The 22,492-nt window shown below is 48.2% G+C and overlaps 1 protein-coding gene across 1 annotated transcript in view; it reads right to left on the bottom strand.

Moving 5' to 3' along the window:
• Window positions 1–1,898: 1,898 nt before the first annotated feature.
• BEND5 (BEN domain containing 5) overlaps window positions 1,899–22,492 on the bottom strand; it is an 876,445-nt gene continuing 855,851 nt past the window's right edge. The window contains exons 12-13 of the mRNA XM_065842086.2: window positions 15,022–15,118; window positions 1,899–4,234 (exon numbers count right to left, since the gene is read on the bottom strand). Of these exons, the coding sequence (XP_065698158.2) occupies window positions 4,105–4,234; window positions 15,022–15,118 (227 nt within the window). The 3' untranslated portion in view covers window positions 1,899–4,104. The remainder of the gene's footprint in view (window positions 4,235–15,021; window positions 15,119–22,492) is intronic.

Raw genomic sequence — 22,492 nt, 5'->3', positions numbered from 1 at the left:
TTGTTTCCTCGCAGTCTATCTTCAGGTTAGAGCAGTTCACAAGGTTTTTTCAGCAGATGTGTTATTCAATTACTTCAGGGCTTTTCCATTTGTAATATTATGAAGCAATGATAGCCAGCAGACTTCACCTGTCTTTTAGAGATAGCCAGCCTGGTAATTCTAACTCTGCCCATTTTATCCACACCAGTAAATCTCATAACATGCTTATAGAGAGATTCCAATTTTTGTAGAACCTTCTCCCGGGAATTCCTGTATACAATATTGCCATAGTCTGTAATGGACATAACCTGTGATTGGATTAATGTTTCCCTAGTGAAGAAGTCAAAGCATTTCATGTTCCCATAACTGGTTTGCAGCTCTGCAGTAAAGGTCTTTGGTGTGGCAGAGAAAATAATTGCAAATGCAGCCCCAATCAGAATATATAATCCCCTCACAGCGAGGGTCCAATTCAGCACAGTTAGACTGCCCGTGCAGGGGGTTGTAGCGGGATTTTCTTGTCAGGAGAGCAGAATGCATAGAAAACAAGTTAATTTCTTCATTTTAATATTCATCACCCAGTCTGGTACAAAGGGTGGTAAATACATTGCTGCTGCTCCACGGCAGGGCCCCCCAGCTGCCCACGCAGAGCGGAGCAGGCAGGGCGATGCAACAGGCCCTGGGCTCCCCAGAAGAACCATCCGTTTGTGCTCAAATAAACATGTGCCGTTGTTCTTCAGAGTGAATACACTTGTGTCAGATGAGACACCCAGCAGTGGACCCGCATTGGCTTCTGAACCTTTCAAAACTGCTGGTGTTGCCTTACCTTGGACCCAACACGAGTGATTAGTAAAGAATTGTTCGTTGAGTGCACAACGTGCATTACTTACGTCTGACACCCGTGTTGTCTCCTCTGGGAAGCAGAGCTCACGGCACACCAGAAGTGGGCTCTGAAGCAGGACCTGTCTGCTCATGGGGAGGAAGAAACTTCAGTGCTCACATGGGAGGAAAGGGAACTAGAGACAGGGAGAAAAAGGTCTGATATTTCCAGCTCCCAAGCGTTTGTGAAACTGTGTGTGAACATCGTGCACACTCCGCCATGCCAAAGTGTAAGCCCTCCTCATGCAAGTGAGCCAAGAGCCCACAGTGAGAGGCTCAGCTCCCATCCCTACGCGGTCAGGGAGGGTTTTCAAGAAGGATGGTTTATTGGTGAACCCCAAAAGCAGAGGTGAGTGTCTGAAGAATGCGCTATAGAGTCAACTCTCCCTATAGGGTTCAGAGGAGACGTGAGTGGGATCTCAGGGTAGGAAAAAAAATGGGTGGGGGTGGCTGTGAGTGGACCAGAAAGTGCCAAACTGAAGCTGGAGAGCAAGCAAAGAGTTTGAACATGACGTGCTGGAACAAGGCTGGGGAGGGTGGGCTCCAAAACGGGCATGGTGCCCGGCCGAGGAGCAAGGCAGATGCTCTTGGCAGATAACCTTGTGTTTGGATGTTGTGGTATTGCTAGGCAGGTGGAGAGGATGGGAAGAAAGTTACCAGCATGGAGTTGACAAATGGGATGTCATCATTTCCCATATGGGCAACAATCTCCAATCTGTCCGAGCTTGGGATATCTCAGCAGAAGGGAAGCATCTCTGGCAGAGATGAGCGTTCTACATTAGGTCTGTGCTAAGACCTGGGAATTGCAGGCTGTGGGGCAGATGCGGGTGGTGGGAGACAAGGAAGAAGCAGAGACAGTGATTTCCAGGAAGATCCAGTTATCAAATCTCAACTTAAAAGACCAACTTTTGCAAGTCGGAGCCTCTGCCAGCCCATCGCAGGGCAGCACAAGGCTTGCCAGAACCCACTGGGCCGTGTCTTGGTTTTGAAGGGACTCTGGGGGCCTGTGGGGAGGAAGGAATGAAAATGAAACAACACAATCATTCCACAGCTGCTTTTATGGCTTTATTCATATTTCTAGAGCAGACTCTTTAGCAGCTAAGCAAATACCTGAAACTCTTTCATTATATATATGTATATATAGAACCATTCAAAAAGAAATAATGAGGAATTCTGCAAGTGTTTTTCCAATGAATATGCAGAAGGAATATTATCACTTCAGTAAACCAACTTCGAAAGTCTTTCACTAAAAACCCTATAAAACCCAACGATAGTAATAAATTAACACTAGATTAATTCAAAGGAGAACTTATCCCCCCTCTGCATACCTTCTAATCCATATCTCAAAGAGATCATTTTAATTATCACACTGTCACTGCTGTTCATTACTCTGCTTTTGCAGACAGAGAGCCAGCACTGTGCCTTTTGGATGCCTTGGAATTCATCACATGAAGCCATTCTGTTCCCCCTAAAAACATACCCAGTTTAACCCTCTCACCTTGAGATACTGACAATATCAGGTTTGCTTGGTGTTTTACACCATTTTCCTTCCAGTGGGATCTCTCTTGCTTGTTTTCAGCCAAATTCCCCAGGTGAGACAGAAGGTATCTAACCAATGAAAACCTAGCTAGTAGGTGTCTAACACACGGACACAATCAGCTCCAGTTTTGTCAGGTCCTGAGTAGCTTGTGGTTTTTCAGAGGCATGCAAAGCCACATTTTTGTCCTGACTTGTACCCTAGGACCACACCTTGATTGGTGTTGGTCACGCTCAGGCCTTGCAGCAAGGTCTCCGCTGCTGAAGGATCAGGGAGTACTTTCACAAGGGATAGTAAATTTAAGTTACCCAGGAGATCTGTTTTACCCTGTAATTCTCAGTTTTTCTCATACCTGTTCGTTGATCCCCAGGATGTGTTCTCCTCACACTCAGGCCAGCTCGAGGACTCAGCTAAGCCTGACTCTGTTCCTAGACCACGGTGCTCGAATCCTGGGAAAGAGGAGAGGAGCAACCAACCCAGCTCTTTTACTAGAGAGTGGAGCATCTGGGGCTACTACTGCTTCAGGGCCACCCCACACCGAGACTTCCTTCAGTCTTGTTTCACGTGTCTGTCTTCACCCACAGTCTCGTTTGTCCTTTCTCTCTCTGTCCACTGGGTCTTGGCACCTTCTCTCCTCCAAGCCACCAATTCTTAGCAGAAGACAATGAAGAGAAGCTGCTTCCCAAGGCTGCTGGGAAATAGGAGACAAGACTGCCTAGTGATGGTGGCTTTGAGCAGAGATTTCACGTGCTCTCCATGTAGTGGGAACGGTGGGGTTTTACATAGAGGGTGAAATTCTGGGATTGGTCTCGAAGTCGGAGCAAAACAGAAAGCTGAAATATCACACTAAGGTACAATGTGCCTTGATTTAGCAACCAGAAAGTTTTCAGCAGCCAGAAAACCAAAGGAATCTCAGAAGCATGGAACATGGGATTTCTTACTGTAGTGTCACAACACCATTTGTTCATCCCGTTCAGCACTGCCCTGGTCACACATCTGTTGGGATATCCAGCTTTTCTAGACTCCCAACCACTTTTTGCTGGAGGACCATGGTTCCTGCCTGTTAGGCCTTGCAGCACGATTCACGCCTGCAGCCTGACAATAACATTTCTCATACGACCCCGTTCCACAAATGATCGGATAGAAGACCAAAACAAAGCCCTACCCATGCAGCGGATGACAAACGGCACACTGAGGAGCACCTGCCTGCCTCCCAGAAGCTATTTATCAGGCTCTCTTAATGCGAGCTAACAGGGCTAGCGCATGCAATTGGCATAAGAGCTGCTGAGCCTGAGACTGAAAGGGGAGACATCACATGGAGCAGGAGGGGAGCCAGGACTCCCTCGTTAGCTCACGGTATGGATTACCTCTTTAAAGAGAGACAGGGAGGCGGGTGGAGGAAGGGGGGGCTTTCTCATTTTAACAAATAGCTTTGCAGCCACCACAAATGATTTCTGCAAATCTATTGGGTCACTCTTTTTTTTTCCCAGAGATGAGGAGAAAAATAAAAGGGAAAAAAACCCTCTGAAATGGATTTACCATCTATAAATAAAAAAGAATCAATAGTAAAATTTCTAGGTAATTTCCCTTTCACTCCTTCCCTCTATGGGCTATTTGTTATCTTAGAAATACTTGTCTGGGAAAAAAAGAAACCAGAATGGATTCCAGCGCCGGGTGTGCTCTGCCCGTGGCCCCGCGGAGCGGCGCTGTCCTCACGGCGTGGAACGGGCCTGGGGCTGCTCCTTGAGACGCGCCTGCCCGCTCCTCTCCGGCCGGCCACCAGCACGGCTGTGCCCTCCGCCCCGCTGGGCACTGCCTGCAAAAAGCTGCAGGTTTTCCTCCCTGCAAAGGAAGAGAGAGAGGAGGACAGGTATTGTGAGCGCTGCGGTGTCTCGGCAGCAGGGAAGCCACGCGTGGGTGTGCTCCAGGAGAAGCTGCGTGTGCTCTCACAGTGCAGTGCATCTGCAAGGAAGGCTTTGGCAGCTTGAGACAAATTAGAGATGATTAAAGACCAGCTGGTCCTGTCCTCCTCTGGCCAGAGCAGGATTAGTTCTTCCAGGAGGCTTCAAGGGCTTTGGGCTGGCTCTGAGCTCTGCAAGAAAAGGGCCCCGCTGCTCCCTTTGGGCTCATGCACTTACCCCTGTTCTCTCCTCACTGTGGCCCCCACACGCCTGAAATGTTTCACTTCATTTCTGCTCATTAACAGCCCTCATCTCACTGTGAGCATTTCCTTCTGGTGGAACCTTCTTCTCACTGAGCTGGCTGTGCTGCGGCTCTACAAGCAGGTGTACTTTTTGATGGCTGCAAAACCCATCTCTCCACTCCCATCCTGAGGAAGGGAATCAAGCCATGCTGCCAGCCTTGCTCGCACCAGCCAAGGGGCTCCGATGAGCCTTTGGGGTGCCCACTGAGCTCCTGCCCCCCGTACCCACCACGCCCTGCTGATCTTGTATATTCACCCCACATTGCTCTGGCAGGACGCAAATGGAAAGGGTCCTCTACTTGTGCCTGACCTACTCTTTAAGCTGTTTGCTCCCTTCGGTAGCAATGATCTGTGTCTGCTACGGCAGCTGGAGACCCAAGCCAGGCTGGGGTTGGTGCTGTACCAGTTCACACCGAGACACAGACCCTAGGAAGGGGAGGACATCTCCGTTCACATAGCTGTGTCACCAAAAGTGAAGTGACCAACCTGGGGAGAACCAAAAGGAAAAGAACTGAGATGGAAACCCAGGTATTTTGATCCCTCCACCCTGACTCAGCCCTGAGGAACCTGCCTGCCCTAGTGACACAGAGAAACCCCCTTCCCCACCGCACAGGTGTGTATTTGTCACTGCTTCCGCCTTCATTTCCAGATGGAGGTTTCAAAATAGATTTTAAAAGGATTTAAATAAGGTAGGGGCCAATGGGGCACAGGGCTTAGGGGCTTTACCTCCAGCAGCCCTCCCCTCCACTGCTGTCACAGCTGCCACCAGTTCAGATCTACCGCGTCTGCACCATTCAATCACCCACCTCAGGCACAGTGGCATTTTGAAGAGATAAACACTGAGACAAAAATAAGTAAATTAGGACCCTGGGAGGGAGACCTGACAGGCACGCTGGAGTGAGAACAAGCGCTTTCTCTGATTCCGTGTGTAATTACATTGACATCTTCCTAGACAACGCTGGAGACCCACACGGCAGCAGCTGTGGACCAAGTGGAGAATCACGCAGCACACAGGACAGCCCGCCCGTCAGTCCATGCCCTGCCCTGGGGAGGTGTCAGCACTACAACACAATATGGAGCATGCAAGGAGGATAAAAACGGGTCTTAAACCTCCTTCCTTTTTCATGATTTGGCTAATGCAGAAAAAGGAATTCTAACTGACAAGACTACACATGAGATTTTTAGACACTGGCCTGTTTTAGCAGCCATCCAGGCTGAAGTGAACTGAAGCACTGTGAGTATCAGCCACTCTGCTCACATCAGGTACTCGTGACAAAGTGATATTTTGGACGTGCAGCCCATGGACAGGCAGTCACGATCAAATCACAGCTCCGCTCCATGCTCTTCGCACATACAACAGTTAATCCTGCAGCCCTGCGAACTGTTTTGCAAATTGAAATCTCAGAGGCATAGCAATTACAATACCAAATTTATACCACATCTCTCAGTCAACTAATTGTACATCCAAAAAATCACCACTTGAATAATCTGAATACATTTACCTTTACGGCTAAAAAAAGCCCTACTACATGCTTGATCTCAACACAATCCCGAGCTGTGGAACCCCACGGGAGAAAAAATGCCAAGCTCTGATTTCAACAGCAAAATTACTTCTGTCTAAATACAGCAGATGTGTAATTCACATTGAGATCTAACATGTCGGTATTTCCAGCGATGCTCTTTCTCACACTCCGCAAAATGGGGCTATTCCTACTGCTTTCTGTCGTGTTTTCAGCCCGTCTGCAGGAAGACAAGCCCTATACACATGTCCTGCAAATGTGGTGTGTATGTTCACATCTCAATCAGCTGCACCCGAATTGCTAATTGTTAGGAAAACGTAAAGGTCTTAAAATGAATCAGCAGACTTACAAAGGAGGCTGATCTTTTACATGAGCTGAGCTTTACAAAGCTGCCACCATAAGCACGCTTGTGGCACTGTGGCGTTTGGAGCTCTGTCACAAACACATTTCTTGACTCTTGTTTCTATCCGGTGATGCAAGTTGAGGTGGGGAGCAATAGTTTTGAATTAGTGATTTTGCAGCTGGCCTATTAAAGAGGGCTGAAATAGAAGATAATCTGTGTTTAAATTGCAAAGGGAGGAGAAAACAAAGTTATCCAAGCCACGTGAGCGGGATCAAAAATGAATCATCAAGGCTGGAAAATGGCTAACCTCTGATCCCTGGAACCAAGAAATCTGCCTGCCGCCGTGTATCTGCTGATCTAATTTTTACACTTCCCATATAGAGGAGACGCATTTCCATCGCAGCTGAACAATCAATGCCTGATTACTCCAAATGCTTCACTGTCAGGGATGCACAATTAACCCGGCCCGTGTTTGACACTGCAAGGGGAGAGCAGTAATTTCTGGGAATGTCTGACAAGTTTCAAACGTAAGAAGCACACATCAAATGGCCCAGCAGATAATGACAGGCAGTGCCCTGGCAGTTAGACATTGTGCGTGCTCTAAAGCAAGGTCAATTAGAAGCAATAAAAACAAATTTGAAATGTTAGAGCAAAGGTCAGAAATCCTCAGCTGTTACCGCAGGCTTGATATTTTTTTTTAAGTGGTCACCAGTACCTGTTTCCAGAAAGCGAACACAAATTCACACTTGCTAGATGACCACCCAACTATTACAGCAGCTTATGATGTCTGGGTCTCTTGCTAGATGACCACCCAGCTATTACAGCAGCTTATGATCCCTGGGTCGTACAAACTATGGAGAATCCTGGTGTTACCTGGCAATCTCAGCAGGTCCAGACTCTGCACAGAGGCAGGAATGTTTGGCTTGTACCTGGAACCGTGTTATCACACAAGAGGAAGAGGAGTAGCCATGATTACATGTGGCGCATGTGGCTCAGACCCAGCCATCCCGGGGTATCTTTACTGAACCTGGAGCAGGAAGCTACAGAGAGGAGGTGAATAGGGGTTCTTTTGTCTTACATCCTCTTATTTCCTAACGTTGCACGTACCTGATGAGACGCTAGCAGACAGTGACCCTCTCTTGAGCTTGTTCAGGTTACCAATACGATATTGGGATTAGCGTGCTATGTCCATCAGATGTTACCCACATTAACCCACCCTACACAAAGTCCCTCTCTGCTTCCAGAGTGCTCTGTCCTGCTCTTCAGAAACAGGGAGAATCCAGACAGGAATGAGGCGTGAAATAACACAGATGCTGTAAACCTGCTTACCGAGCCCTGGCTTCTCAGAGCAACACACCCAAGGAAGGAAGAGGAAAGCAGGTGGGCATCTCCAGGCGTTATTTGTATTAGGATGCCTGTGAGAGCTAATCCAAATACGTTTAGGGTGCATATGTAAAGCTGATTAGCCAAACCACAGTAAGCTCCTGTGTGGATATGCTCCTTCAGAGTTAAAGTAGCCATAATTCAATTTATTAATTTAGCTCATTTCCAAAAGGAAATTAAGGTAGAGTAAATTAAATTAAACCAGCTGACAGTACCTTCATTTTGAAAGGGGTTGTTAACATGGGCCCAATCTACTCGTACAGTAATGCAGATTATTCTCTCCTGCTGGGCACAGCCCAGCTCCCCAGGCTACTCCTTAAGTATTTCTGCACACCCTCAGTTGGGGAACCGTCTGAAAGGACCAAGCCAGAGGAGGTTTTGGCTGTTTTCTTGTGCTTTAGTGCGTGTGCTTAAATCCAGGCTAAAATCCTTGCAGCAGCACTCTGGTTCCCAAACGCTTGACAAGGTAATTGCTGTAATGTGGTATTTTGGTGAGCCCTCTGCTGGGAGCTGGCCAAACACTGCAAATCTCCCCAAAACTCTGCAAATGGATCCTTTTCATCGAACCCACGCAAATGTGTCACCGCTTAAAACCTGAAAGGTTTTCTTTAGCGACAGCTACGAGTATCGAGAGTTGCATAAAACATGCAGACGTGTGTGGGAGGGAGCTGACAGATTATAATTACCCATGGAGAAGGAGGAAAAAACAAAAATTAATTTTTGAGGCAAAACATATAATTTGCCTTTAAACCATAGTAGAGCTCCCATTACTAACGCAGTTTACAGCCCTGGAAATCAGATTGAAGTTGTTTGACTCCTCAGCAGTTTTTGGTTTGTGTTTTTTATTTTCATTTTCCTTTTAAAGGAGCACCAGCCAACGTGGGAGGATAACGCATGGGGGTTTTTAGATCCTCATCAGAGCTTTGCAGCGTTTGAACAGGCAGGGAGCCAGGCAGGCTGCGAGGTGGCGTTTCTGCACTGGCTGGTAGGGGTGATGCATCCCCTGCAGCTCTGACCGGCCCCGCCAGTGACATCAATATGACCTAATACAGCCTGGTCCCGCTTGGCCCTGCAAAAGTGACACAGCTATGGGGCACCTGTGGCCCAGGTCCTGGTGAAATCCCTTTAGACGGGTTGCAATCCTGCCTCCCAGGGAGCTGGCATGGTGGTGGTCAGTAGGTCGAGAGAGGTTCTCCTGCTGCTCTGCTCTGCCCTGGGGAGACCACACCTGGAATATTGTGTCCAGTTGTGGCCCCTCAGTTCCAGAAGGACAGGGAACTGCTGGAGAGAGTCCAGCGCAGCCACCAAGATGCTGAAGGGAGTGGAGCATCTCCCGTGTGAGGAAAGGCTGAGGGAGCTGGGGCTCTGGAGCTGGACAAGAGGAGACTGAGGGGGGACTCATTCCTGGGGATCAATATGGAAAGGGGCAGTGTCAGGAGGATGGAGCTAGGCTCTTCTCGGTGACAACCAATGGTAGGACAAGGGGCAATGGGTTCAAACTGGAACACAGGAGGTTCCACTTAAATTTGAGAAGAAACTTGTTCCTGGTGAGGGTGTCAGAGCCTGGCCCAGGCTGCCCAGGGAGGCTGTGGAGTCTCCTTCTGTGCAGACATTCAAACCCGCCTGGACACCTTCCTGTGGAACCTCAGCTGGGTGTTCCTGCTCCATGGGGGGATTGCACTGGATGAGCTTTCCAGGCCCCTTCAACCCCTGACATCCTGTGTGTGTGATGGAGATCTTTGCAGCTGACTCTCTTTTCTACCCTCATTTAGTTTCCTCATTTCTTTATGCATTATAAGTGGTTTTGCTGAACAAGGGCAGATTTTAAAACTATAGAGAGGAGTTTTTTTCTGAAAGACAGCAAGAGGTGGACTGGTAAGAAGATCCCAGACTCAGCGGGACAGAAGAACCCCCACACAGCACGTACCAGAAGGCAGCGAATCCCTGGGACAGCGTCAGCCTGTAAAACCACCCAACCCCAGGACACAGTTCTTCAGTGTCAAGATAGGGCTCAAAACTCGAAAGGCTGAGTTGTCCTGGCAAAAATGCCTCAAGCAGACACAGGAACATTCCCCAGCTCCATCCAGCCCGACACAGGTGATGGTGCCCGTGATGATGACGGGACAGTCCCGTGGGGGACCCAGCCTGTTGGATACGCAGCTCTGAACTCATACATCATCATTAAGGCTGCAAAGTCAAGCAGCAAAAGGAGGAATTGCCAGAATAAAGGCTGTCAGAGCAATTTTAATTCAAGCTCCTGGCGGATATGCCTTCCGATGCAGTCTTTAATTACCTCATCACAGCCTACTTTTTCTTCAACAAGACTGCTGCTCCATTCAGGGCACGGTGGACAGACGGCAATTAATGAAGGGTCAGTCAATATTTTGTTCCGTCCTTTTTTTGTTCAGTGTTTGGCCCCAGGCACTATTTGCTGTGCGCCATCAAATCCCTGCTCTTAGAATTATTCATCTTCTCCTGGACTTTTCTCTCATGTGCATCAGTGCAGCAACTGAGAGCATTCCACACAGGAAGGAATTTCTCTTCCAGCACCCCTGTGAGCAGAGAACGTGGGTTTTACCTGCAGGAAAACATGGTGCAGAGGTGAGCTGCAGAATGCTTCACTAGTGAGCCCAGGTGGGATTTTTCAGGGTACCCAGTGTTCAAAGCTCAGCTCCCCTAACTTCAGCCAGAGCTGTAGGCACTCAGCACCTCTATAATTTGAACTCCGGTGTGTCCAGAAAATGAGAAACATGGTACTGGTGGCTCTCAGAGAAAAAATGTCAGTGGTTTACAAGCGGCAACAACTCCTCTGCCGTGCAGTCGATGGGCCAGGAAAGAGCAGAGCGGCGCTGATACAGCACAGGGCTGCGCTTCAGGCTGCGCAAGGTGACTGGCACCTGCACATTTTTCAGCGGAAGTTCTGCTTTCCTACCGTAGCCATTCTCTGTAGCAGCTGTACATTGCTTTCTCTTAATCTCTTGCAAAGTTTTTGCCTTTAACCAAAGATTTCAATGGAGGACATTTCTCACTTTCGACCCAGGCAAGCCCAGCCTTTACGCTGGCACAAGGAGGAAGAGGTGGGTGCAGGACAGAGGCTCAATGAGCTGAAGAAGAGCTCCTGTGGCATCTAAGGAAGCCCCGCTCCAGTGCTTTCCAGTGAGCACAGCGGGAACAGAATTGGCTGGTCATCAGGCAGCTTAAAAAAGAACAGTAACGAGAGGAGAGGAAGGGCACGAACCTTCATCGCCACCTGCCAGCCCCTTTCTGCACCGCGCTCTCCTGCTCTGTGCCCACGTAACCCAACCTCGGAGATGCCTTTGTGCAGGTCGGGCTTTGCTGGGCCTCTCTGAAGCGTGTCTAAGGGGCAGTGCTCTCTTCTCCTGCAGTTTCTGTAGGCAGCTTCTTTTGCTGCTGGAAATTCATAGGGATGCTGGTTTGTCATGTCAGAAAATGTCCAGCATTTTCAGCAAGGCTTTTAATTCATTAGCTCACATAGGAAAACACTCTAACCTTCCCCACCTTCCCAGCTGAGTCATTCATGCTCGCCTATCTTGCCAACAGACACATCACCTTCGGGAAGATAATTGCTTAGCGTGCGGATAGCAATGAAAGCCGTCTTTCTGAACTGGGTCTTCCCACGATGGAGACTGCAGGACACACTGGGGTTCCTGTTTGAAACAGCTCCCGACCTTCCCTTGCAGGCTGTGGGAAACCTGCGGGAACTGGGGGGAGGTTGGAAGAAGCTCAGCAAGAGGGAGAGGGCTGGAGGGTCCTGGGAGGGACTGGATGAGCTGTGGTGGGAGGGAGTGTGCATGGGAGAATGGCCATGCTGGAGAGGGGGGGTAAAGAAAGCACTGTCTAAGAACTAAAGACAGTGCTAAAAAACACCTTAAGCAGTTAATTTTCATGCCTGGCCTCTCTGCAGAGTCACTGCACAATCCAGAGGTCTTTTCAGGGGTCTGAGCTACTTGGGAACTTGAGGTTTGCCCAGAGTCCCCTTCAGTTCCAGAGGGAGCAGAAGCTTCTAAGTTTGATGTCTATGGCCTGCAGCTGTGAACATCTCCTCTTGATGGTGAGGACATGTTGGGAAGGAACAAGATCGTCGAGTGCATCCAAGCTCACTCCGACCCTTCAGAGATCACCACCACATCTATGGGTTCAGGATCAATTTGCAGCAACCAACCACTCAGGGGTAAAACTCAGCACCCCGACTGCCCCACTCCCCACCTGCTGGCAGCAAATCCTCGAGGGCTCCAGCTCTATCCCGACTTTCATGGTGGCCTCTCGGGAGGTCGGTGGAGCCTGACCACAGGGAGGGTCGTGGGCACAGTTCCACGGTGAGGAACTCAAGGCCCATCCACAGGTGACACTTGTTCTGGAGGCTTCTGTAGACAAGGAGAGGTGGAATCTAACCACAGGTCCACCTGAGCAGTTGGATTCACCTACGGACACAGCACCTTGTAGGGTATCGCAGCCCCAGCCTCAGTCTTAGTTCTGTAACCAGAGCTGTTGCACAGATTCTTGCCTCTTGCTCCACATGGTCCTGACTCAGTTCCACTGACCTGCCCGCACCGTTTGTGCCCCGGGATGGCTGTTGTCAGCCTGACAGCTCTAAACGCCGAAGAGGTGCCTGAATTTGGTTACCAGCCACATTTCTGACTCTCAGCACCACCTCTCCGTTTCTGTGCCTCAGTTTCCTTCTCTGCAACACAGTAGTAGCAACATAACCATCTTCTTCTCTAAGATCCTTCAGGTAGATGTGCTCTGGAAGCGGTGCAGGTCGTTGCTATTTCCAGGGCTATTGTTATCGTGCGTTTTGGCTGCACGAATTCCCTCAAACAGAGATTGTTCTGCCTGCAGTAGGCTGGGACAAAGCAGCCAGTTGGTTGTCCCTTACACGTTTATTAACTCTGCAGCTTTCTTTCAATGAGTATATGGAATCTGGTAATGTTTTAATATATTTTCCTGAACTGTGGGCACAACGTGTCCTGTTTCAAGCTAATAACCATGCCATCTAATTAGTCCTGATTACACAGATACTTAGTATCATTTTACATATTCCAGTTCTTTTCTAGTGCCACTGCCCAGCCAAGATGTATTTAAAGCCACATCCATCTCTCTTCTGTTTCCCAGCAGTTTGCAGGATTTTCTTTTGGACAGGTTTGTAGTTAACACGACAGCTTCAAAGAACAATTTCATTTCATTGATGTACGTTTTATATATATATATGTATATATATATATATATATATACAGGCTCTGATCAAATGTCAGGTGACAAAGCCAAGGATACAAATAGCAGGCATTTGTCTGCTTGCAGGAAAACGCTGGTATTTGAAAGCTGTAGGGAAATTAACAACATGAATGTTTTAAACTCTATTCCTTAAACATCTGTTGCCTCTGGCCTGAACATTTCCCATATTTAGGATTTTACTGTGAGGTAGCACTCCCCAAATAAAAGATACCCCACCCCATTCGACTCTAGTGGGGGAACAACAGGAATTTGCTCCGCGCAACCTGATTATAGATGTGTATCTTTCTCTGCTAGCATGGCTGTCTCTATAGAGATGGACATGGATATTTGATGAGATTAAAATGCTTCAGTTGCCACTGTCCGTGGTTCTTTAATTTAAAATGAAGAAAGCAAACAAACATTCCTTTTTGATGAGGTAACTGAATGATGCTGCGGAAAAGCACTTTGCTGCCAGGTGGTAATGAGGTTCGGTAATAGCCGTGGGTTTTTAGCCTTGGAGGCTGTGGCCCCTGGGAGTCTGAGAGAAGCGATACATTGAATTTCCAGAGGAGGGGAGGATGCTGGATGCTGTTCTCCGCTAACCATGCAGGTCCCTGCAGATAAGAGCATTCAGAGGGGCAGAGCTGACAATCCTCCTTGAGCCAGCCTAAACTGCTGTGTCAAGATCACAAACAGACAAAGCGAGAGGGACTCAAAGCAGGGCATTTGGGCACCTAATGCAGTCAGGCCGGCTTTGCCCACATGTGTGGGCACTGCTAGAATGGCTGCACTGAGAGGATCTTTAAAGGCTGCAGAAGGAACTCCAGCAACTGCTCTGGTCTAGGCTGATATCTATAACATCCATCTTACACATCACAAGAAAATCTTCAGTAGGAAAGCGTTGCTTTGCAAACAAGCAACTGTTCCCACAGGAACTTTTTGAGGGGGAAGACAGTGGGAAGAGGAAGGAAGCGAATGTCAAGGCTCAGCTGCCTCCCTTGCCTTTTTGGAACTGGCTTTTTCACCACAAAATATACATTATATTTCGTTGTGCTATCAAGAGTTGAAACCCAAATGAAACATTTCAGTTGTCCCAAATGCATATAATTGGAAATGTTGAGTTTGAAGGAGTTATTGCTGTTTTCTCAGAGCAGAGGCAGATTCTGAATAGGGTGTTTCCTGTGAAACAGGCGCTCTGGTTCCTGCCCTGCTCCCCTCCTCGTGTTATTACACAGCTTTTCCTGCTCGGAGGATGCCGGTCCCCAACACACAGGTCAGTGGCATCTCCCCCGCTCCCCACATGCCAAGAGGCACTGGGAGGACACCAGTTGGCCAACACCAAAGAGAGAACCAGCAGCACCGCGGGGGTTAGAGCTTGGGCATTTCACACCTTTTGGCCATTGCCCACCCATACCCAAAAGACTTCCTTTTGGACAAACATGCACTAAACTGGTTGTAAGGACTCAAGGTGAGAGGGGATCCCCAGGTGAAGAGTCGCATATGGACTGGCAGAAGGCACCTGGCGTCTGGGCAGGCCCAAGGCGAGCTGGAGAACCCTGCCTTTAGCACAGTGTTCTCCTGAAGCACTGAAGAAGTGTTCACTTCCAGCATCAAAACTTTTCAAAATAAAGCGGGTCTGATTCTCCCCTCACTCTTGGGAGATAAACGAAGAGTAAGTCCATTAGAGATACTGGTGTGAGATTGGTGCACAGCAGACAGAATTTGGGAAAGATACCGATATCTCCAAAATCCCCTGAATATTTTTTCAGACATAAACCAGCTATCTTTCCCGACCATAAATGCCTTATTTCCAAGTAGAATTTCAATAAAATAAGCACAGTTAGACTAGCATGATTCTAAAGCCATAATGCAGTAGCACTGAAGTTTAGTCATGAAAGGAATTAAAACCCAGCCCTGCTAAAGCAAAAGAAATTGCTTTCTGACCTACCGAGTTTTTGGAGTAGGTGTTAGTGGTCTCTCCACCAAGGAGTTCAGCCTGTAGTAATCCAAGAACGTCCTGGCCACATTTCTTCCAAGCTTCATATCTGTGAGCTTTTCATTAAGGAGCATTTTTAAGAGAATAATAAAAATTTTTAAAAAACAGAGTTTAATGGTAAATTACTGCTGTTTGATATATAAGCAAGTTTTACATCAACCATCCCACAGTGCTCAGGCACCAGCAAAATGACTTATGCAAGCAGATAAAGTGGGGGTCACCTGGTTTGCTGCTTATTATCACAGGCAGATGCTGCATAAAACTGTAATCAGGAGCAAACAATCTCCCTTTCCCCCACACCTGGTTGCAGGTCCCTGTGGTGGCCATGAAGTAATTCGCTAGACAAAAGGGGCCTTCCAATTCCCGCATTCAGGGACAATAATTACCTAAATTACCTGTGCTTGTAGCCAGGAAACAAGGTCAACAATGTCATGGCATGAACCAGCCATGGACCAGTGTCCAAACTTAAGGCTGGGATTAAAGCTGTAGTCCTCCAGACCTTCAGCACTGCTCCCCATCCTGTCCTGGGAGAATATACTGTTGTTTGATTGAGCTGTATTCAGGATCCGAAATGGTGATTATAGAACTGACCTGGAAGGACAGCAGGTTACACACAGGCACGGCAGGCACAGCAACCAGACCTTCCCGAAGACTCAGTTACCTAAAGAGAAGCTGAATAACCTCTCAATGCATTGAAAAGTAATATCCTAGACAACATATCCGTGGGGTAAATCTGCTCTTGTGAAATGTCAGCTCTGGGTCTGCCTGTTACAGACCAGTGCCGGCTTGTCACGTTCAGCGTGATGTCCAACTTGGAGAAATGGTATCCACAGCTATATTATGGGGGCTCAGGACTCCTCTGTTTTGAGCTGATGCCAATCCACGCTACAATAACCACATAAGAAGTATGAGGCACTGCCCCAACCGGTCATAGCGATGGCCATTTCAGGAGCGAGGATGCAGTGGCTGAGGCGCATATATCACCTGGGCAATCTACACACACCTCTGCACCCGACGCTCAGCAGTTCAGGAAAATAAACCATTGCTGGGTAGTTTTGTGTGCGTGCATGTTCTGCTTTATCAATAGCTATCTGCTGGTGTTTCCATTAGAGGAAAATTCCAGAAGTGGTGTCCCGGGGGCTTCCAGCAGCGCCTGTGAAGACGCTGGCTTCTAAATGAAGCTTTTATTACCCGCCCACTTACATTAGACACATCAAAACAAGTGAGCAGGAGACATCGGGTTCAGGCATCACTGTGAGATCTCTGTTTAGCATTAGTTTATTTATTTACAGGGAAGGTCGCACTGATGTGACTCAGTCTCTAGCTGTGTTTCTGCAAAAAGCCGGCCGCCCGCTCTGCCGGCACTGCAGTCAAGCCCTGGTCTAGCGGCTGAGGATGACTCCTGACACTGATTTTCTCCCCAGTGGGTCTGGTCACTTCTCCAGTTCCCACTGCCGTGTCTGGGGATAGTTACATGGACCTATCCCTTCTATTCCAAGGTCTATCCTGATACGCTCACTGCCATCCTAACACCACATGTGCTGCGGGTGCCTATATTCTTCTGCCCAACGGTGCCGCACAGCCCGAGCAGCTAGTGTTGGCGGCTGTTGCCCGCACGGCCGGTTGTGTGGAACCGCACCGGCTGCTCCGCGCTGCTGCAGCGCCCAGCAAGCGTCCCCGCGGCCCGGCCACACCAACCCTGCGTGCGCCGAAGGTCAGGAAGCTGGAGACAGCTTAAAGTTCATCAATCCCAGGGAGGGCAGCGTCGCTTTGAAAGTGTTCTGCAGTTGTTACCGGAGTGCGGGGATGGCTGGGGGCAGTGTGGTTTCTGCAGATGTGAACTCAAAGCAGCGGCAAAGGTTGAGAGTTCAAAGCAGTCTGAGAAAGTGAGAAAGAAGGAGAGAGGGCTGTCAAACAGTTAAGGGATTGAGAAGACTAACATGGCTTGATCTTGTAGTTTCTTTCATTTACTCGGCACTTTCAAGACATAAAGTGGTAATTGGACTCAGTAAAGTCTCCAGGACATTTTGTCAGTGCCAGTCTCAAAAGGCTCCTCTGCCAGAAATGGACCTTCTGCCCTTTTCTTTGTCTCTCTACGTGGCTCGTGTTTGCACAGAGGGAAACACCTGAGCTGCTGTCCTGGGGGAGGAAGCCCTGAGATGAGAGTGGGCGCAGGCAAGGAAGCGCCTTCACAAGCTCCTAGGGGTGCCTTACAACCCTGCATTAACCCTACTGGGAAGAGTCCTGTTGTACTGCTGAACTTAGGTCTTAGGAACAGCTTTCTAAAGGTAAGGACACTGGAACAGGCTGCCTTGGCACATCTGGAAATCTCTAGACCAGAGGTCTCCAAGAACAGGTTAAACCCACAGCAGACAAGAATGATCTGTGGTCCTACATGAAGCTCAGACAAGGAAGTACGGAAGGGCCTCTAAGGGCCCATCACCCCAATTTTCGACAGTTCTTAACAAGTGGAAAATCTTAACGTGCAGCCCACACAGCCCTGCTGTTTGCTAAGGTTACCAGGAAAGGCAAAGGCATTTTGCAGAGCATGGACAGACGGGTAGACAGACACTGCGAAGAAGTGGGAAATGCAAACCTGTGCCACGTCCAGTCACCGAAAAGTCATCAAGGAGGAGCAACTCACAGTCAGCACTGATGGAGAGAGACTCGAACCAGCATGGGATAAAAAATGTGCATGTTCTAACATTGTCTCTCGGGCCGTGCTACCCCACTGCTCTGCCGGCCACCTCCGCAAAGGATGAGCAGTTTCTGCCGTGGAAATCAGGCACCTGATAGATAAAAACAGAACATTGATAGCTGCCTGGCTTGGACGAGAAACGGCCTGACTCACTCAGCAAGTGCAGGTGGCACGCGTGGCAGAACTGGTGCAGGAAAACAAATCAAAGCAATAGCATTTGCATTTATCTCAGGTGCCCAGAATACCCAGATTCCGCTTTGGCCGACGATACATCATGGGCACATAAATAACTGCAGCTACAACCAGAACCCACTTTTGCCGAGTGGCTGGTTTGTTTGGCTGCTTTTTAACCGGCTTCCCTTCTGCAATCACGTGTGCTGTGCTTTTGCCCACAGGAACACCCTACCTAGCTTGAACTGCACTTGACAGAATGCCATTTCCCGGCTATTCCCACCCCGGGAGCTCAGCCTGTGTAAGACAGTGGAAATCCATTTGGGTGATTCACAGTGCAAACATCTGGGTGAATCATTCACCTTCACTAGTGCCTGCAATTCCGTTTCCTCTCCCTTCCTTCTCTATAGACTTGCTCCTTCATGCTCCATATTTCTACCTGGAAGTGGCAACCAGTGTGGCCAAGACCCCTCCTGGAAACGCCATTCTTACAGCATTCACTCTTTGAATAGAATCATTTGCTTTTGGGGACATTTTAGAACAGTCTGTTCATGCACGACTCCGCCAAATTTTGCAGATGTTAGGAAGTTCAAGAATTGTGCAGGGCTCTCTGCAAAATCCCCCGTTATTTATGATCCCCACCAAAAGCTTCCAGCCTTGGTGAGAAAAGCAGACAGAGGAGCAGGGATCTCATAACCCATGACCAGTTTTCAACTGAGAAGACTCATCAATCCTATTGTGAAGAGCGTGCTGAAGCTGGAGCCTCTAGAAGCACACACAGCCTTGTTCTGCCTGTGCACGGAGGCAATAAAAACCTCAATTTGGAAACCAGTTAGCAGGACAAGTCATTTGGAGAGGTACTAAATGTTGCTGCTATAATAGCTCACTGATCATTTAATAATGTCACTGCGGCAGAGCATGGTGGCACCATTTGCTCGCTTTTGTTTTGCTTTTGGAAATTCAGGGTCATTCCACTTTCAAGTGAGTGGATTATCTCTCTTTCCCCCTCTTGCCAGACACTGCAAACTGCTTTAAATAATTAGAAAAAGGGTGGCTTCTTCGAGTTCACCATCTCATTTTCATAAGGTCCGGTATCATTGCTTTGGAACAGGAGGAGAAGCCGTGGTGGTGGTAAGGATTTGACAAGGGCAAAACAGTTAGCAGCTCCCACTCATCTTTGCTAAGTCCTGTGGGGTCTCTGCCAAGCAGATTGAGTCTCTGTTTTTATATCTCATCTAGAGGATGGCACCTCCATCAATTTAAAACACCGCGCTGGGTTATTAGCTTATGGAATTCATCCAAGTTTAGTCCTAAGCAGGATTTGAAATCGTGATCATTCAGTCCAGGGGCACCGCTGGCCAGACCCATGCGAGTCTTTTGTTTCAGACGAACAGCTTTAAGTGATCCTGAAGGCAGAGAGAGGGGAATAAAACAAAAAAGAGGAACGGAAAAAGAGAGGAAGGAAAATGAGACACAAAGAGAAAGATGGATCTTTTTAATAGCTCAAATTAAAAGCCAGAGGAGGCTCTTTGTTTGACAAAACTGAATTCTACAGCAAATCTCAGTCCACCACAACAACAATCCTGTTATTTATGAAAAGAGGGCTATTTCGTGTGGGAGAGTCCCAGATGACTGTGGTCAGCTAGCATACTGTCAGCTTTGTACAATCTCCAGAGAAATATGGATGAGGTTTTCTCATCTGTTTATAACAGCTTCCATCAATGGACCAAACGGTTTCCTGACTCGAACAAGAGCTCTAATGGAAAATGGCATTACACAGCTTTAAACCACCGTGTTATATCACACGTGGCCTGATCAGAACTAGCCCTCTATTTTAGCGGGGCTGTTTTCACCAGTTACTCGTTTTGTTTCACAGGGCTGACACTATTCTCTAATAAATAAGAGATGCTGCGCATATCACATCTAATTAGGAGACCCACTTCAAGCAAAGTGTAATTGGGGCAATAGAGAGACTTGGTGGTGCTTCTCACCAGCATTTAGCATCGTACAAGTCTGTGTGCTAATGGTGCCTCCTTCCCCGAGACTGTCACTCCAGGGAAACAAGGTTCACAGTGTCTAGTATATCTGGTTACATATTTCAAAATCATTATCGAAAGAGAAGGCTTCTAAAAGGGAGTGTGGGGAGGGCACAGGACTTACCCTGTCCCCCCGTTGACTTTCGAGAAGGTCCTGGCCAAGCAAGCACCGAGACCCAGGCTGTTGGTTTTGCGGGGTGTGCGTGGTCATGTTTTCTGGGGAGTGTCTACCACCTCCAATGGGAACAGGGCTTTTTGTAGCTCCAGCCTAAGAACCGGGCTCAACGCAGGAGTTACTGGTGGCACCTTCTCGGAGCATTCAGCAGGTCAAGCTAAAGAAATGCAACCAGACCATCCAACCCTAAAATCTATAAATGCCTTGAACACAGCCAGCCTGGAAATAGCAAAGAGACTTTCCCCAAGGAGAGTATTTCCATTCTCAACAGCCTCAGTTCCTGATCCCGGGTGGGACAGATGCTTTCAGAAACGAAACAAAAATGACAAGCCTTCATTTTTATTCCTCTTGTGTGTTATTAGGGAAGGAACCAGGCGGAAAGATCCCTGACTGACTATTTCAGGCTTTCAGGCCCTTTTCCCGAAATGCTTGATTGTGGTGGAAGAAATTACGAAGATGGAAGTTGTGTGCTCTTCTCCGTGAGTAATCAGAGGCCTGTGATTTTTGCTCTTGGAGAGCGCTGTTTTGCCTCTGCCAGAGTTACTGTGCTGCAAGGGCTGTGCTGCATTTCCCGTGGACTCATTTCGATGTCAGCTATCGCTTCTGCCCTTCCTGTGATCTAAACTGAAGCAGGCAGATCCCAGCTAACACCTGGACATCGGCACGGAGGGATCTTGAGGCAGAGAGAGAAAAAGGCAAGAAGATGGAGATGCTGCATGGGAGCCAGCGCTGGGATAGAGCCAAGCACCCTGGCCCTGGTGCTGCCCGCCAAGGGTGGAGGAGACCAAGGGGAGCGTGGTGGAGCAGCTCTGCACCCCGTCTGTCCCTCTGCAACACGGACCCCCCAGCTGAACGCGTTTTGCTGCCGATGGGAACCTCCATGCGACACAACTGCAGAGCTGCGACCGCATGTGGCCACAGAAAGGGAGTGCTTAGTTCAGCCTGAGGTTGGAGAGACAGACAGGGGAAGGAAAATCAGGCTGTCCAGAGCAAGCGCAGAAAGAGAGAGGAGCAAGATGTCTCAGACACCACCAAAGTAACACTGGCAACACAACAGGACCACTGCCCATTTTACCTCTGAATCCACAGGCCATTTACCAGCACTACGAGAATGACTTTGCAGCAGCATCTCTGACTGCGGCCCCGTTATCCTAATGCCATCTTCACATTGCTCCCTGTACATTATATTTTATACATTTTACAGTCCCTCTACACCAGGGGGAGATGGAAATGGTCCCTCCTGCAAATGCTAACCTGGCCTAAACTATGCAATGACAAAAGAAAATGATTTATTTAATATCTTGGCAGTACTGGCTCCTGCCGAGCTTATCAAAGGGACAGAGGTCAGAATCAAGCTCACAGCTGAAAAACCACAGAATTTCAGCACCTGTATATTTTAATTCATGCAAATATTGCGGCAGCATTGCTCTATATGTTGGCATACCTTAAAAATTGCAGTTGTAAAGCCTGATTCTAACAGCTTCTATCAAATTGTCCCCAGATTAATTTGGGCCTGCATTTACTGGTCTCACATTAACGTCTGAGGGATCTTTAGCTGGAGTGTCAGGAAAACACTAGGGTGAGTCTCTTCTTGTGATTCTAACGTTTCTGATTTTTTAGTACTGTTTAATTATGGTCACTTGCCAAATCTGGGGAGGAGCGCTTGTGGATTAGCCGACCTCAGCTCTTCACACAGTCACTGAAAATTACAGAGCCGATTCTCTCTGATGTGCCATAGAGGGCTGAGGAGAGAAGCAATTTCCAAGGGAAAATCCAGCATTCACCTCTTCTCCTATCACTGGTGAATGTTCTCAAATGCACAAGGGAAAAACAGCATGGAAATCTAAGCCTAAATTGGCTTTGTTTTCATTTTGGTTGGAAATGAAGAACAGTACAACGATTTCCAGTTCTAATTAAAACCTCCGAAATACCCTGGAAAGCCATGAGCCGAACTTTCTGCAGGTCCCCTTGGTCGCTCACATCTCAACCCCAGCTCCACGTCTGACGGTTCCCATTAGACATTCCACTCACAGCTCTGTGCGCAACATTCGCCACCACCCAAACAAAATCGGTTTCAAGATAAATGGTAGAAAGAGTGTTTCAACACACCAAAGTGTGGATAAAGCATTTTTCATCTCTAAATTGTTGGAAGCTCATGAGTTGTATAAATCATAATGAGGCATCAGTAGTCTCTTGCATGCTGCATTTTCCCTCTCGAGCTGCAGCTCGTCTTTTGAGCCAGGGCACAGTCAATAGCTCTGACAAGGGCAATCCTGGAAAGAAGAAATTAATATGACTGAAGAAGAAATACAAGGAACCAAGAAATATGAAGTTGTGTTCCTT

The sequence above is a fragment of the Patagioenas fasciata genome, chromosome 6 (genome assembly GCF_037038585.1).
Source record: "Patagioenas fasciata isolate bPatFas1 chromosome 6, bPatFas1.hap1, whole genome shotgun sequence".
NCBI lineage: Eukaryota > Metazoa > Chordata > Aves > Columbiformes > Columbidae > Patagioenas > Patagioenas fasciata.
The sequence above is the reverse complement of the archived record's forward strand: the minus strand, read 5'-3'. Positions and strand labels throughout refer to the sequence as shown.